Consider the following 13,020-nt stretch of genomic DNA (forward strand, 5'->3'; position numbering starts at 1 on the left):
ATTTTATTTTATTTTATTTTATTTTATTTTATTTTATTTTATTTTATTTTATTTTATTTTATTTTATTTTATTTTATTTTATTTTATTTTATTTTGTTTTGTTATATTTTATTTTATTTTATTTTATTTTATTTTTTTGTTTTATTTTATTTTATTTTATTTAATTTAGATTTTTTAGATTTTTATTGTTTTGGAGTTAATGTGACATATTAAATCTTAGGACGATTAGAAATTCGTTGGCTGCAATTTGATTTATTGTCCTTTGATTCAGACAAACCCGCACCAAGCAGGGAGCTCAGCCTTGCTGTGTTCATATGAGACATAAACATTATTTGCCCAGAGTGAAAACAAAAGCGGTATTGAGGGGTTTATATTTAGATTTTTGTCTATTTGATGGGTATCTTGAAATCACCCACACATCGTGTCGCATAGTTGCAACTTTTGTTGGAATACTTTGGTGGCACAGAAACCGCATTGACGCGTTTATTCAAATAGAGCAATTTTTTCTGCTCTTCCAATACCAGGAGGAGGAAGCCAAAGGACCTTCACCATCACAGGCAACCACCACCAAATGCTTGTTACATAAAACGCCAAATACTACAGCGGTGGCATGGATCGATGGCGGCATATCTATCGCATCGCATCGTTCTTGTGACGCCAAAGCTTTGGGCCCAAAATGAAATGGAACGGACTTTGTTTGTAGTTTATTTGGAGTATTACAAGCATTTGTTTGTAGTCCTTTAACAAGAGGAGGGAACGGCGGGTCTCCCACTGGTTAGGGTATGCTCATGCAAAGCTATGCCACCACAGGTTTGAAATGTTTATTGTTGTTGTTGTTGTATACTGTTGGCCATGGCTAGTTTTGAGGCATCCGCACACAATCAATTCAATTGTTCAACACTTTGTTGATATCGGTGGTCCATCCACTTTGTATCCTCACTGGGGGTCTATGCGGGAGTTTTGTATTCCAAAGCCTTACCTACCTCATCTCTTCTCTCATCATCTGGCTGACACATATGGAAACTATGCGTTCGTTTTTTTTTTCTTTTTGAATAACCGGGAATCAAATTCAGTTTAGTTATACAATACCATATTCTCAAATGAACCGAAATTGCTGGATGGCAAGAGCAGAAGAAGCGGGTGGCTATAAGGACCAAACGAAAACGTGCCAAGCGAATCAACCAAGCCAAATTGAATGCATCGTCCCAATAAAAAAAAAAAATCACTGGTTATCTATTACGCTCACATGGGCCCTCCGGGAGGCAATGTTGCCAGGATTTCGCCGAATGTATTGCATAGTGGCAAAGGCTGTTTGGGGCCGATTGGAGCTTCCATTTTTAACAATTATCAGCACTGAGGCCACAAACATTTTTGTGCGCCATTTAGTGTGGGCTGTTTGTTGCATGTTTTGTTTTCCGTTTCTTCATTCTAGCTTTCGGTTTTGCATTTGCAACATTTCATGTGTTTGGGTTTAGATTGTGGATGGTTGTTTTTATCCCCCTGCCTTTGTTTCTGGGTTTTTCATTGTTTGGTTTGAATTTAAAATATGACTGTATTTAGTCAGAAGAACTGAAACAAGTAAAAAGGCGTTAAGTTCGGCCGGGCCGAACTTTGGATACCCACCACCTCGGGAATATATGTAAACCACCTTTCATCAAAATTCGGTGGAAATTTCATACCTTATGTCCCATATCAGTTATATCAAAATATGTTCCGATTTGGACCAAATACTAAAAGTACAGTAGCTATATCTAAAAATAAACCGATCTGAACCATATACGACACGGATGTCGAAAATCCTAACATAAGTCACTGTGTCAAATATCAGTGAAATCGGATTATAAATGCGCCTTTTATGGGGCCAAGACCTTAAATCGCGATATCGGTCTATATGGCAGCTATATTCAAATCTCGACCGATCTGGGCAAAATTGAAGAAGGACTTCGAAGAGCCTAACCAAACTCACTGTCTCAAATTTCAGCGACATCGGACAACAAATGCGTCTTTTATGGCCCCAAAACCTAAAACGTAGATATCGGCCAATATGGCAGCTATATCCAAATCTGAACCGATCTGTGCGATATTGCAGAAGTATGTCAAGGGGTTTAACGTAACTCACTGTCCCAAATTTTGGCGACATCGGATAATAAATAAGCATTTTATGGGCCCAAAACCATAAATCAAGAAATCGGTCTATATGGCAGCTATATCCAAATCTGAACCGATCTGGGCCAAATTGAAGAAAGATGTCGAAAGGCATATCACAACTCACTGTCTCAAATTTCAGCAAGATCGGATAATAAATGTGGCTTTTATGGGACTTAGACCCTAAATCGGATGATCGGACTATATGGCAGCTATATCCAAATCTGGACCGATCTGAGCCAAATTCACGGAGGATGTCGAAGGGCCTAACACAACTCACTGTCCCAAATTTCAGCAAAATCGGATAATAAATGTGGCTTTTATGGGCCTAAGACTCTAAATTGGCATATCGGTCTATATGGCAGCTATATCCAAATATGGACCGATCTGAGCCAAATTAACGGAGGATGTCGAAGGGCCTAACGCAACTCACTGTCCCAAATTTCAGCGAAATCGGATAATAAATGTGGCTTTTATGGGACTTAGACCCTAAATCGGATGATCGGTCTATATGGCAGCTATATCCAAATCTGGACCGATCTGAGCCAAATTCACGGAGGATGTCGAAGGTCCTAACACAACTCACTGTCCCAAATTTCAGCAAAATCGGATAATAAATGTGGCTTTTATGGGCCTAAGACCCTAAATCGGACGATCGGTCTATATGGGGGCTATATCAAGATATAGTCCGATATAGCCCATCTTCGAACTTAACCTGCTTATGGACAAAAAAAGAATCTGTGCAAAGTTTCAGCTCAATATCTCTATTTTTAAAGGCTGTAGCGTGATTTCAACAGACAGACGGACAGACGGACGGACATGTCTAGATCGTCTTAGATTTTTACGCTGATCAAGAATATATATACTTTATAGGGTCGGAAATGGATATTTCGATGTGTTGCAAACGGAATGACAAAATGAATATACCCCCATCCTTCGGTGGTGGGTATAAAAATAGATGATGCAATCTAACCGAAAACTTTCGATTTAATTTTTTACTAAAATTAAATTTTTAAGGGAATTTTATGTTTGGACAACAGCTGACAGTGTACCAGTGCTCCTTCGAAAATATTGACAAGATTTAATCACACACATGGATGTGGATATGGAAACAATATTGTGCAACCTTCGAAGACGATTGAAAAATGAGCTTCTTTGCATCTAAATGAGAGAATATGGCGATTCATATATGTATATGGGAGCTCTAAACCTATTTCTATGAATTTTGATAGGAAAGTGAAGAGTCATGGGCCAAAATGGACTGTATTTCGATATAGTTGCCATTTAAACTGAACTGCCGATTTTGGGTCTTTGGGCCGATATCCGACCCGAATATGGTTTACATTGGGATATATTTCTATATAGCTGCCTTATAGACCGATCTGCCTATGTAAGGTCTCGGTTTCGCTGAAATTTGCGACAGTGAGTTTTATTAGGCCTGTCGATAAATGGTCTAGTTTGCAATATATTTGGACATTGTTTTCATCTAGGATAATATAGGATAAATATATCCTTGGCGGTGGATATCATACCAGGGGGATGTTATGATACCAGGGGGATGGAGAGACAACAGAGAAGACTAACCCAATTTTCCCGAAATTTTCAAAGAATGTTGAATTTGACCTTCCATTAGAATTAAGGCAGCTCAGTTTTGGATATTCAAAGGATTAACCCGTTTCTTCTCCTCTCAATTACAAGGCAGTGACTCAAGGCTGCTCGACCATCTCCAACTCCTCCTTATCATCTCATATCCTGCAGGAGTATGCCACTCCTTGCACCCAGCTCGAGGTCAAACAACCGACGTTGCAATGACCTGTCAGGAATTCAATTAGAAGTCCTGATTTTACAGACTAAGGATAAGCGACGTCCTGTTTCGTAAAATACTCGGCCACATGGCCTTTGATACCCTACAACCTACTGCACCAGCCCACGCTCTCATCGTAGAAGGCGTCCAGCGCTTTTGTCGTAGAAGGCTTCCAGCCTACCAAGTAGCTCGCACAGTGAAAATCTTACTGATTCCATTGGAAAACCTGCTATGGTATGGCCAGCTCGTCTGCCGCTTCGTTCCCCGCCACACCTTGATGACTTGGGACCCAGCAGATCGCGACAGACTTTCTCATAGCCGAAAAAGCTCTTTTCATCTACTAACCAGTTTTGACCTCAGGGAGCCCAACGCCAGAGCATTTAGCTCCCCCTGATTGTCCACGTACATCATGCCGCTTCGCGAAGAGCGCTACATGAAAAACGCTGCACAAGTTCGGTAGTCCATAACATTCCCTGACGTTAAGGATGTTCCATGCAAGCTCCAGTGCCCCCATCCAATTAAGACCCATTCATGTGTGCATAGGCTGCCGGGAAGGATGGCTGCCCTTAACCGAGAGATATATCTTTGGGAAAAAGACTATTTATCCACCAACAAGGATGGACTTGTTGTTATATAATCGGAGGCGCCGCATGTAGCATGGTGCCACGCGACAACATCCAAGTAATAAGAGATAGCCCACCAAGTAATAAGCGGTAGCCCATAAGAGGAGACATTTATTTTATTTTATCCCCTCTTAAGGTTGGCGACATTTGCGAGTTACAAAACGCCATGCATGGTCATTTAAAAAACTTTCCCCAAAGAGGTGTCACATTGCGGGACGCCGTTCGGACTCGTCTTTAAAAAAAGGTCCCTTATCATTGAGTTTAAATTTCAATCGGAAAGCACTCATTGATGTGTGAGAATTTGCGCCTTCTCGGTTCCTGGTGGTAATGTTCTTCCTTAGGGGAGGGATGGCACCTTTCGCACTTTTCGACTCAAATATGGCTATCAAATTCGTGCTGCACTTCGAAATCCCTTTAATTTGAGCCCCGGTAAATATAACCGTTTGGAGGGTGTTTTGGGGCTGGGGCGGCCACCGGCACTTTTGACTGAAAATGGATAACAAATTCGTTCTTTATTCCCAACGGAAATGAAGTTCAGTTTAGGGGGTGCCTTAGGGCGTACTCCAAATCACTTGGCTCCAAAATGGGATATCAAATTCGTTTTCTACTCTCAAATACCTTTCATTTGAGTGCTATATTGTCATAATGGGTCAAATAACCAAGCGCCACCTAGACTTGTTAGCAAATTTTAATGTCATATTCGTAATCTACTCCCTAGTAACTTTCATTTGAGTCCCATATAGTCATGGTCGGCTAATATGGTTATTTGGGGGGTATTTTGGGGGTAGGCTACCTCCTATTACTTGGACTTAATCTTTTATGCCATATTTGTAATCTACTGCCTCAGAATTTTCATTTGAGTCCCATATTGACATGAACTTCGAATGTATCTGTTTTAGAGGAGTTTTGGGTTTGGGGGGGGGGGGGGGGGCCCGCTGGGTACTTGGGCTCAAATTCGAATAACATATTCGTTTTCTGGTCTCCAATCCATTTCATTTGATACCCTTATTGTGCTCATTGGTCCACTTTCGGATATGGGTGGCGTTTTTGGGGTTAGGGGGAGGGTCCGCCCGATATCTTAGAATTATACAGCCTATGTTTCCTTCCAGACAAACGTACACAATCTATGAAAATTTTAAGAAAATCGGTTTAGCCAACTATCATATGGTCATAATGGGTCTTACGGCGTTTTTGAGGGTTGGCGTGACCCCCTATACTTCGATCTGATTTTGTATGCCAGTTTCGAAATCTACTCCCGAATACATTTCATTTGAGCCCCATATTGAAATGAACGTCCAATATGTCTGTTTGGGGGGGGGGGTTTGGGGTTGGGGCGGCCCGATGGGTACTTAGACTCAAATTTTAATACCATATTGGTATTCTACTCTCCAGTACCTTTTTGATTTCAATATTGCTCTGATCGGTCCACTTTTGATTTTGGGTTGTGTTTTTGGCATAAGGGGGAGGGTCCGTCCCCCTTCCGATACCGAAAAATTATATAGCCTATGTTTCCTTGCAGACTAACCTAGAAAGTATGCGAAAATTGGTTCTGCCGTTCTCCAGTCTATTCGGAACAATCAAACCGGGATCCATATATCCGTGATTGGCTAATGTGCCCATTTTGAGCGTTTTTGTGTGGGGATGGGGTGACCCCCTATACTTCGACATGAATTTGTATGCCAGATTCGTTATCTACTACCGCATACTATTCCCTTGATATCCCTTATCGGTCCATTTTGGGCGGTGTTTTTGGGGTAGCGGTGAGGGGTCCGCCCCCTTCCGTTATCAATAAATTATATAGCCTATTCCTAATTCCTGACCACATTCGTAATCTACTCCCGAATACCTTTCATTTGAGTCCCATATTGTCATGAGCGTCAAACAAGCCTATTTTAAGGGGGCGGGGTGGCCCCCCAGATATTTGGGCCCAACTTTTATTATGAAATTCGTACTCTACTCTTGAATATCTTTTATTTGAATCTCATATTGTCCCGATTGGTCCATTTATATTTTTGGGTAGTACTTTTGGGCTAAGGGGAGGGTCCGCTCCCCTTCCGATATCAACAAATTTTATAGCCTAAGTTTGCTTCCAGACCAACCTACACAATATGTGAAAATTTCATGGTAATGGGTTCAGCCGTTTTAGAGTCTATGCGGAACAAACAAACAAACCAACACAAATTGAATTTTTTTATATTCGATTTTTACTTTATTTTGAAGATATTTTCGGTGGCAAATTTAATTTACAAAATTAATTATAACTTCTTTAATTTCTTTCAGGGAAAAGCTTTACACTAACCATCACAGTTTCGACAAATCCGCCACATATTGCCACATACAACAAGGCCATTAAGGTAACCGTCGATGGACCTCGAGAGCCACGTTCAAAAACCAGTAAGTACGCAATGCATCAATAACTAAGCACTCACATCACCCATACACTAGAAAACTCATACACAAGCACACACAGGCATACCATCAACTCCTTCAAGTACTCACCATTAACTCCGTAAATCCTTTACTCATACTCCTGTGTTCTTGAATTACTCAAATGCCAAACAGACAGTATTAATAAATATGTATTTATTTTGGATTTTAAACTAAAATTTTGGAAGCAGCAGCAGCATCAGCACCAAAATCTCATAAATCCTTAAAAGTAAAGACAGAGAACAAGATTTCATTTTATCCCCCAGGAACATTTAAATAAAATACAATTCATTAGATTTTTTGTTTGGTGATAAGAATTTTTCAATTTACGAGAGGCACAGTGGGGAAGAAAAAGGAAGAAATAAACAGTAAAGAAGGGCAAAAGTCGGGCGGTGCCGACTGTATAATACCCTACACCTACCCTATAAGTGCGATGTGGGACCTATATCCATTTCTAAACCAATTTCGATGGACCTCGTCAAGCAAATATGTTCAAACTATAAAAACTACGGTTGACAAATGACAACATTATGGCAAATTACCCAAAATCTGACGATCGTATATATGGGAGCAATATCTAATTCTGAACCGATTCCGAGCAAACTTCTCAGATAATGTGGTAGTCGTCGAGGAAAGCGTTGTGCAAAAATTTTGGCAAGATTGTTCAAACAATGCGCTTGCAGTGGCTCTAGGAGTGAAAATCGGGAGATAGACATATATGACAGCTATATCTAAATCTGGGCCGATTTCTATGAAATTCACCAGTAGTATTGAGAGTCATAAGAAAATCCTTCCTGCAAAATTTCGACAGAATCGGTTAACAAATGAGCACTTTTTTGGAATATTTCTCAAAATCGGACGAACATATATATGAGAGCTATACCTAAATCTAAACCGATTTCGAGCAAACTCTTCAGATACTGTGGCAGTCGTCGGGGAAAGCGTTTTACAAAATTTTGGCTAGATGGGTTAATAGAAGTAAAAATCGGGCGAAATATATATATGAGAGCTATATCTAAATCTGAACCGATTTTCATGAAATCCACCAGTAATGTTGAGAGTCGAAAGAAAATCCTTTCTGCCAAATTTCGAGAGAATCGGTTTACAAATGACTATTTGATCGAATTATTACTGAAAATCGGACGAACATATATATGGGAGCTATATCCAGATCTGATCCGATTTTTTCCAATTTCAATAGGCTTCGTCTCTCGGATAAAAACCATGCCTGTACCAAATTAGAAGACGATCGGATGAAAACTGCGACCTGTACTTTGTACACAAATTAACATGGACAAACGGACAGACAGACGGACAGACAGACGTGGCTAAATCGAATCAGAAAGTGATTCTGAGTCGGTCGGTATACTTACCAATGGGCCTATCCCTCTTCCTTTTGGGTGTTACAAACTAATTCACTAAGTTATAATACCCTGTACCACAGTAGTGGTGTAGTGTATAAAAATATAAAAAACAAGTAAAAAGGCGTTAAGTTCGGCCGGGCCGAACTTTGGATACCCACCACCTCGGGTGTATATGTAAACCCCCTTTCGCCACAATCTGGTGAAAATTGGATAACATATGCACCCACATTCGGCACTGACATTGAGTGGTCTAATAAATATAAGACACTGTTAAATTTTGTATTTCAAATATCAGCGAAATCGGATAAAAAATAAAGCTTTTATGGGCTTCAGACCCTTCATCGGGAGATCGGTCTATATGGTAGCTATATCTAAACATAGTCCGATACAAACCATATTTGGGACGGACGTCGGGAGGCCTAAAACTACCCACTGATTAAAATTTCAACGAAATCGGGTAATTAATAGAGCTTTTATGGGCTTGTGACCGTTTATCGGGAGATCGGTTTATATGGCAGCTATATCTAAATATAGTCCGATCTAAACTATATTTGGGTTCTATGTTGGAAGGCGTAAAACTACCTAATGTTTCAAATTTCAGCGAAAGCGGCTAAAAAATAAAGCTTTTATGGGCTTCCGATCCTTTATCGGAAGATCGGTCTATATGGCAGCTATATCTAAATATAGTCCGATCTGAACCAAACTTAGTTGATATATAAGGAGGCTTAAAAAAACGCATTGTTTTAAATTTCAGTGAAATCGGGTAATAAATAAAGTTTTTATTGGCTTCAGACCCTTTATCGGGAGATCGGTCTATATGACAGCTATATCTAAATATAGTCCGATCTAAACCATATTTAGAACAGGTCTCAGGAAGCTGAAAATAACTAGCTGTTTCAAATTTTAGCGAAATCGGATAAAAAATAAAGCTTTTATGGGCTTCAGACCCTTTATCGGGAGTTCGGTCTATATGGCAGCTATATCTAAATATGGACCGATCTAATCCATATTTAGGTCAGATGTCAGAAGGCTTAAAATATTTTATTGTTGCAAATTTCAGCGAAATCGGGAGATAAATAAAGCTTTTATGGTCTTCAGGCCATTTATCGGCAGATCGGTCTATATGGCAGCTATATCTAAATATAGTCCGATAAGAACCATATTTGGGTTTGAAGTTAAAAGGCCTGAAACTACTCACCGTTACAATTTTAAGCGAAATGGGTTAAAAAAAATAAAGGTTTTATGGCCTTCTGACCCTTTATCGGGAGATCGGTCTATATGGCAGCTATATCTTAATATAGTCCGATCTGAACCATACTTAGATCAGATGTCGGGAGGCTTAAAATAATCCATTATTTCAATTTTCAGGGACATCGGGTAATAAGTGAAGCTTTTGTGGCCTTCAGACCCTTTGTCGGGAGATCGGTCTATATGGTAGGTATATCTAATTATAGTTCGATCTGATCGGTATATCTAATTATAGATTCGATCATATTTGGGTCAGTTTTCTTAAACTACTCACTGTTTCAAACTTCAGCAAAATCGGATGAAAAATTTTGTTTTTATGGGCATTAGACCCTTTATCGGAAAATCGGTCTATATCCGAATATGGTCCAATTGGGGCCGTTCAAGATTTTAACCTGCATGCATCAAAAAGACTTATCTGTGTCGAATTTCAGCCCAGTATCTCAATTTTTGAAGACTGTAGAATGATTACAACATACGTACGGACGGACATACACACCGACATCGTTAGATCGTCTTAGAATTTTACGACGATCCGAAATATATATACCTTGTAGGGTCGGAAATTGATATTTCGATGTGTTGCAAACGGAATGACTAAATGAATATACCCCCTATCCTACGGTGCTGGGTATAAAAAAGATTTGGAAAATCATGTTGTTTTCGGCTTTAAATATCATTTTGCAAATTCATGGGGTAACATCAGCGATCCGGTCTATGTACCGCTACGACTCTGCTTCCCAAACGGAGCTAGCCGATAATCACCCCAACCCTATATGCAAGTATGTGGCTACAACAACAACCATGGCGACGATGTGCAATACTATCGCGAACGGCCCATCGTGCCATGCGTGCAAGAAAGCCCATCATTGCATACATTGATGTCGCACTTTCAATACATGTTTTGCATTCGTGTGACACTAGTGTTTAGAAATAATTTGAGCCAAATAATCGTTTCTTAAATCAAATTGATAAAAGAGCATGGTGGAGTAAAAATTTTACTTTTGAATTGTGTCAAACAATTTTACTTTCTGTGTTTTTCAATTTTCTATTTTCAAATTTCAAAATTACCCACTGTCTCTTCACTATTCCCCCTCCACTGTGCTGCAGTGAGACCATTTTTCCATTCTACTATGGTAGTAATTTTGTGATTCAGACGATAGTTTATGGCCTTTAGACAAACAAAACTGTGTTCTTTATGTTTGTCTTTGTGGCTGTTGAGCTGCTGCCTTTCCTTGCCTTGCTGCAAATTTTACTGACGTTGTTGTCAATGTTGTGTGAGTGTAGATATGGAAAACAATTCATCTTTCAGGAATATTCATTAATGCTAAATAACATTACAAAATACATGGTACACAAAACGAAGGGTTGTAACAGGAAGCGACAATGTTGCCAAAGCCAGCCGAGCAAAGGTGGCCCATAGTCAGCTGTAATGTCTATGGCATCCTCGGCTAAAGCTAAAACAATGCCCGGGGCCATCAGGACAGCAGGTCCATTTTGTAGTTTGAAATATTTATAAAGATGCAAATATATTACATTTTGCATATGTTAAGCCCCCTCCCTGCCACCACACTTATAGTTGAACAATGGCCCCACTCTGCATGTGTATGTTACGACATAGGTCTATGCTGGCTTAAAAACCTTACATTTGGCCAAGTTCGCAGTGACTGCTTTCAAAGGATGTTGCTTCTGCCACCACCTCTCTATAGCCTTTGCTAATGTGCTGGCATTGTCCTTTTCTATAAACTCCATTGTTTTAACTCATTTTCTCTTGACTTTCCACAAAATGATTTATCTCGTTTAAGTTTTGTTGTATTTGTTGTTGGCTTTTTTTATTATTTTAATTTCAAAAGTTTTCCGTAAAGGAGGTGGTTTAATAACAATGGCAGCTTTACAGCTGAGTTCTTTATTTAAAGACTTTAAATTGAATAGAAATAAAAATAAAAAAAAAATCAAGTAAAAAGGCGTAAAGTTCGGCCGGGCCGAACTTTGGATACCCCCACCTCGGGGGGATAAACCACCTTTCATCAAAATCCTGTGAAAACTGCATACCTTATGTCCCATAGCAGTTATATCGAAATATATTCCGATTTGGACCAACTAATAACAAGTACAGTAGCCATATCTGAAAATAAACCGATCTCAACCATACACGGATGTCGAAAAGCCTAACATAAGTCGCTGTGTCAAATTTCAGTGAAATCGGATTATAAATGCGCTTTTTATGGGGCCAAGACTTTAAATCAAGATATCGGTCTATATGGCAGCTATATCCAAATCTGGACCAATTTGGTCCAAGTTGCAGAAAAGTGTCGAAGGACCTAATACAAAGCACTGTATCAAATTTCAGCGACATCGGACAATAAATGCGCCTTTAATGACCTCAAAACCTAAAACCGAGAGACCGGTCTATATGGCAGCTATATCCTAATCTAAAGCGATCTGTGCCATATTGCAGAAGTAAATCAAGGGGCTTAACATAACTCACTGTCCCAAATTTCAGCGACATCGGACAATAAATACACCATTTATGGGCCCAAAACCTTAAATCGAGAAATCAGTCTATATGACAGCTATATACAAATCTGAAGCGTTAAAGGCCAAATTCAAGAAAGATGTCGAAGGGACTTACACAACTCACGGTCCCAAATTTCATCAAAATCGGATAATAAATGTGGCTTTTATGGGCCCAACACCTTAAATCGAGAGATCAATCTATATTAGAGCTATGTCCAAATCTGAGCCGATCAGGGCCAAATTGAAGAAAGTTGTCGAAGGGCCTAACACAACACTCTGTCCCAAATGTCATCAAAATCGCATAATAAATGTGTCTTTTATTCGCCTAAGACTCTATATCGGAGGATCGGTCTATATGGCAGCTATAACCAAATCTGGACCGATCTGGGCCCAATTAACGAATGCTATCGAAGGTCCTAACACAACTCACTGTCCCATATTTCATCAAAATCGGAAAATAAATGTTGCTTTTAGGGGCCTAAGACCCAAAAATCGAAGGATCGGTCTACAATATATGGCAGCTATATCCAAATCTGGACCGATCTGGGTCAAATTGACGAGAGATGTCGGAGGGCCTAACACAACTCACTGTCCCAAATTTCAGCAAAATCGGATAATAAATGTGGCTTTTATGGGCCTAAGACCCAAAATCGGAGGATCGGTCTATATGGCAGATATATCCAAATCTGGACCGATCTGGGCCAAATTGGTGAAGGATGTCGGAGGGCCTAACGGAACTCAATGTCCCAAATTTCAGCAAAATCGGATAATAAACGTGGCTCTCATTGTCCTAAGACCCTAAATCGTCGGATCGGTCTATATGGGGGCTATATCAAGTCCGATATAGCCCATCTTCGAACTTATGGACAAAAAAAGAATCTGTGCAAAGTTTCAG

The 13,020-nt window shown here is 39.7% G+C and overlaps 1 protein-coding gene across 6 annotated transcripts in view; it reads left to right on the forward strand.

Moving 5' to 3' along the window:
* Positions 1-13,020, forward strand: part of LOC106086785 (runt-related transcription factor 3) — a 55,080-nt gene that overhangs the window by 19,540 nt on the left and 22,520 nt on the right. For 4 of the 6 annotated variants that reach the window (XM_059366990.1, XM_059366992.1, XM_059366991.1 and 1 more), the window contains exon 2: positions 6,853-6,966. The exons of the other annotated variants lie outside the window; for them this stretch is intronic. In XM_059366990.1, the coding sequence (XP_059222973.1) occupies positions 6,853-6,966 (114 nt within the window). The remainder of the gene's footprint in view (positions 1-6,852; positions 6,967-13,020) is intronic. 6 annotated transcript variants of the gene reach the window in all.

Source organism: Stomoxys calcitrans, chromosome 4 (genome assembly GCF_963082655.1).
Source record: "Stomoxys calcitrans chromosome 4, idStoCalc2.1, whole genome shotgun sequence".
Lineage (NCBI taxonomy): Eukaryota > Metazoa > Arthropoda > Insecta > Diptera > Muscidae > Stomoxys > Stomoxys calcitrans.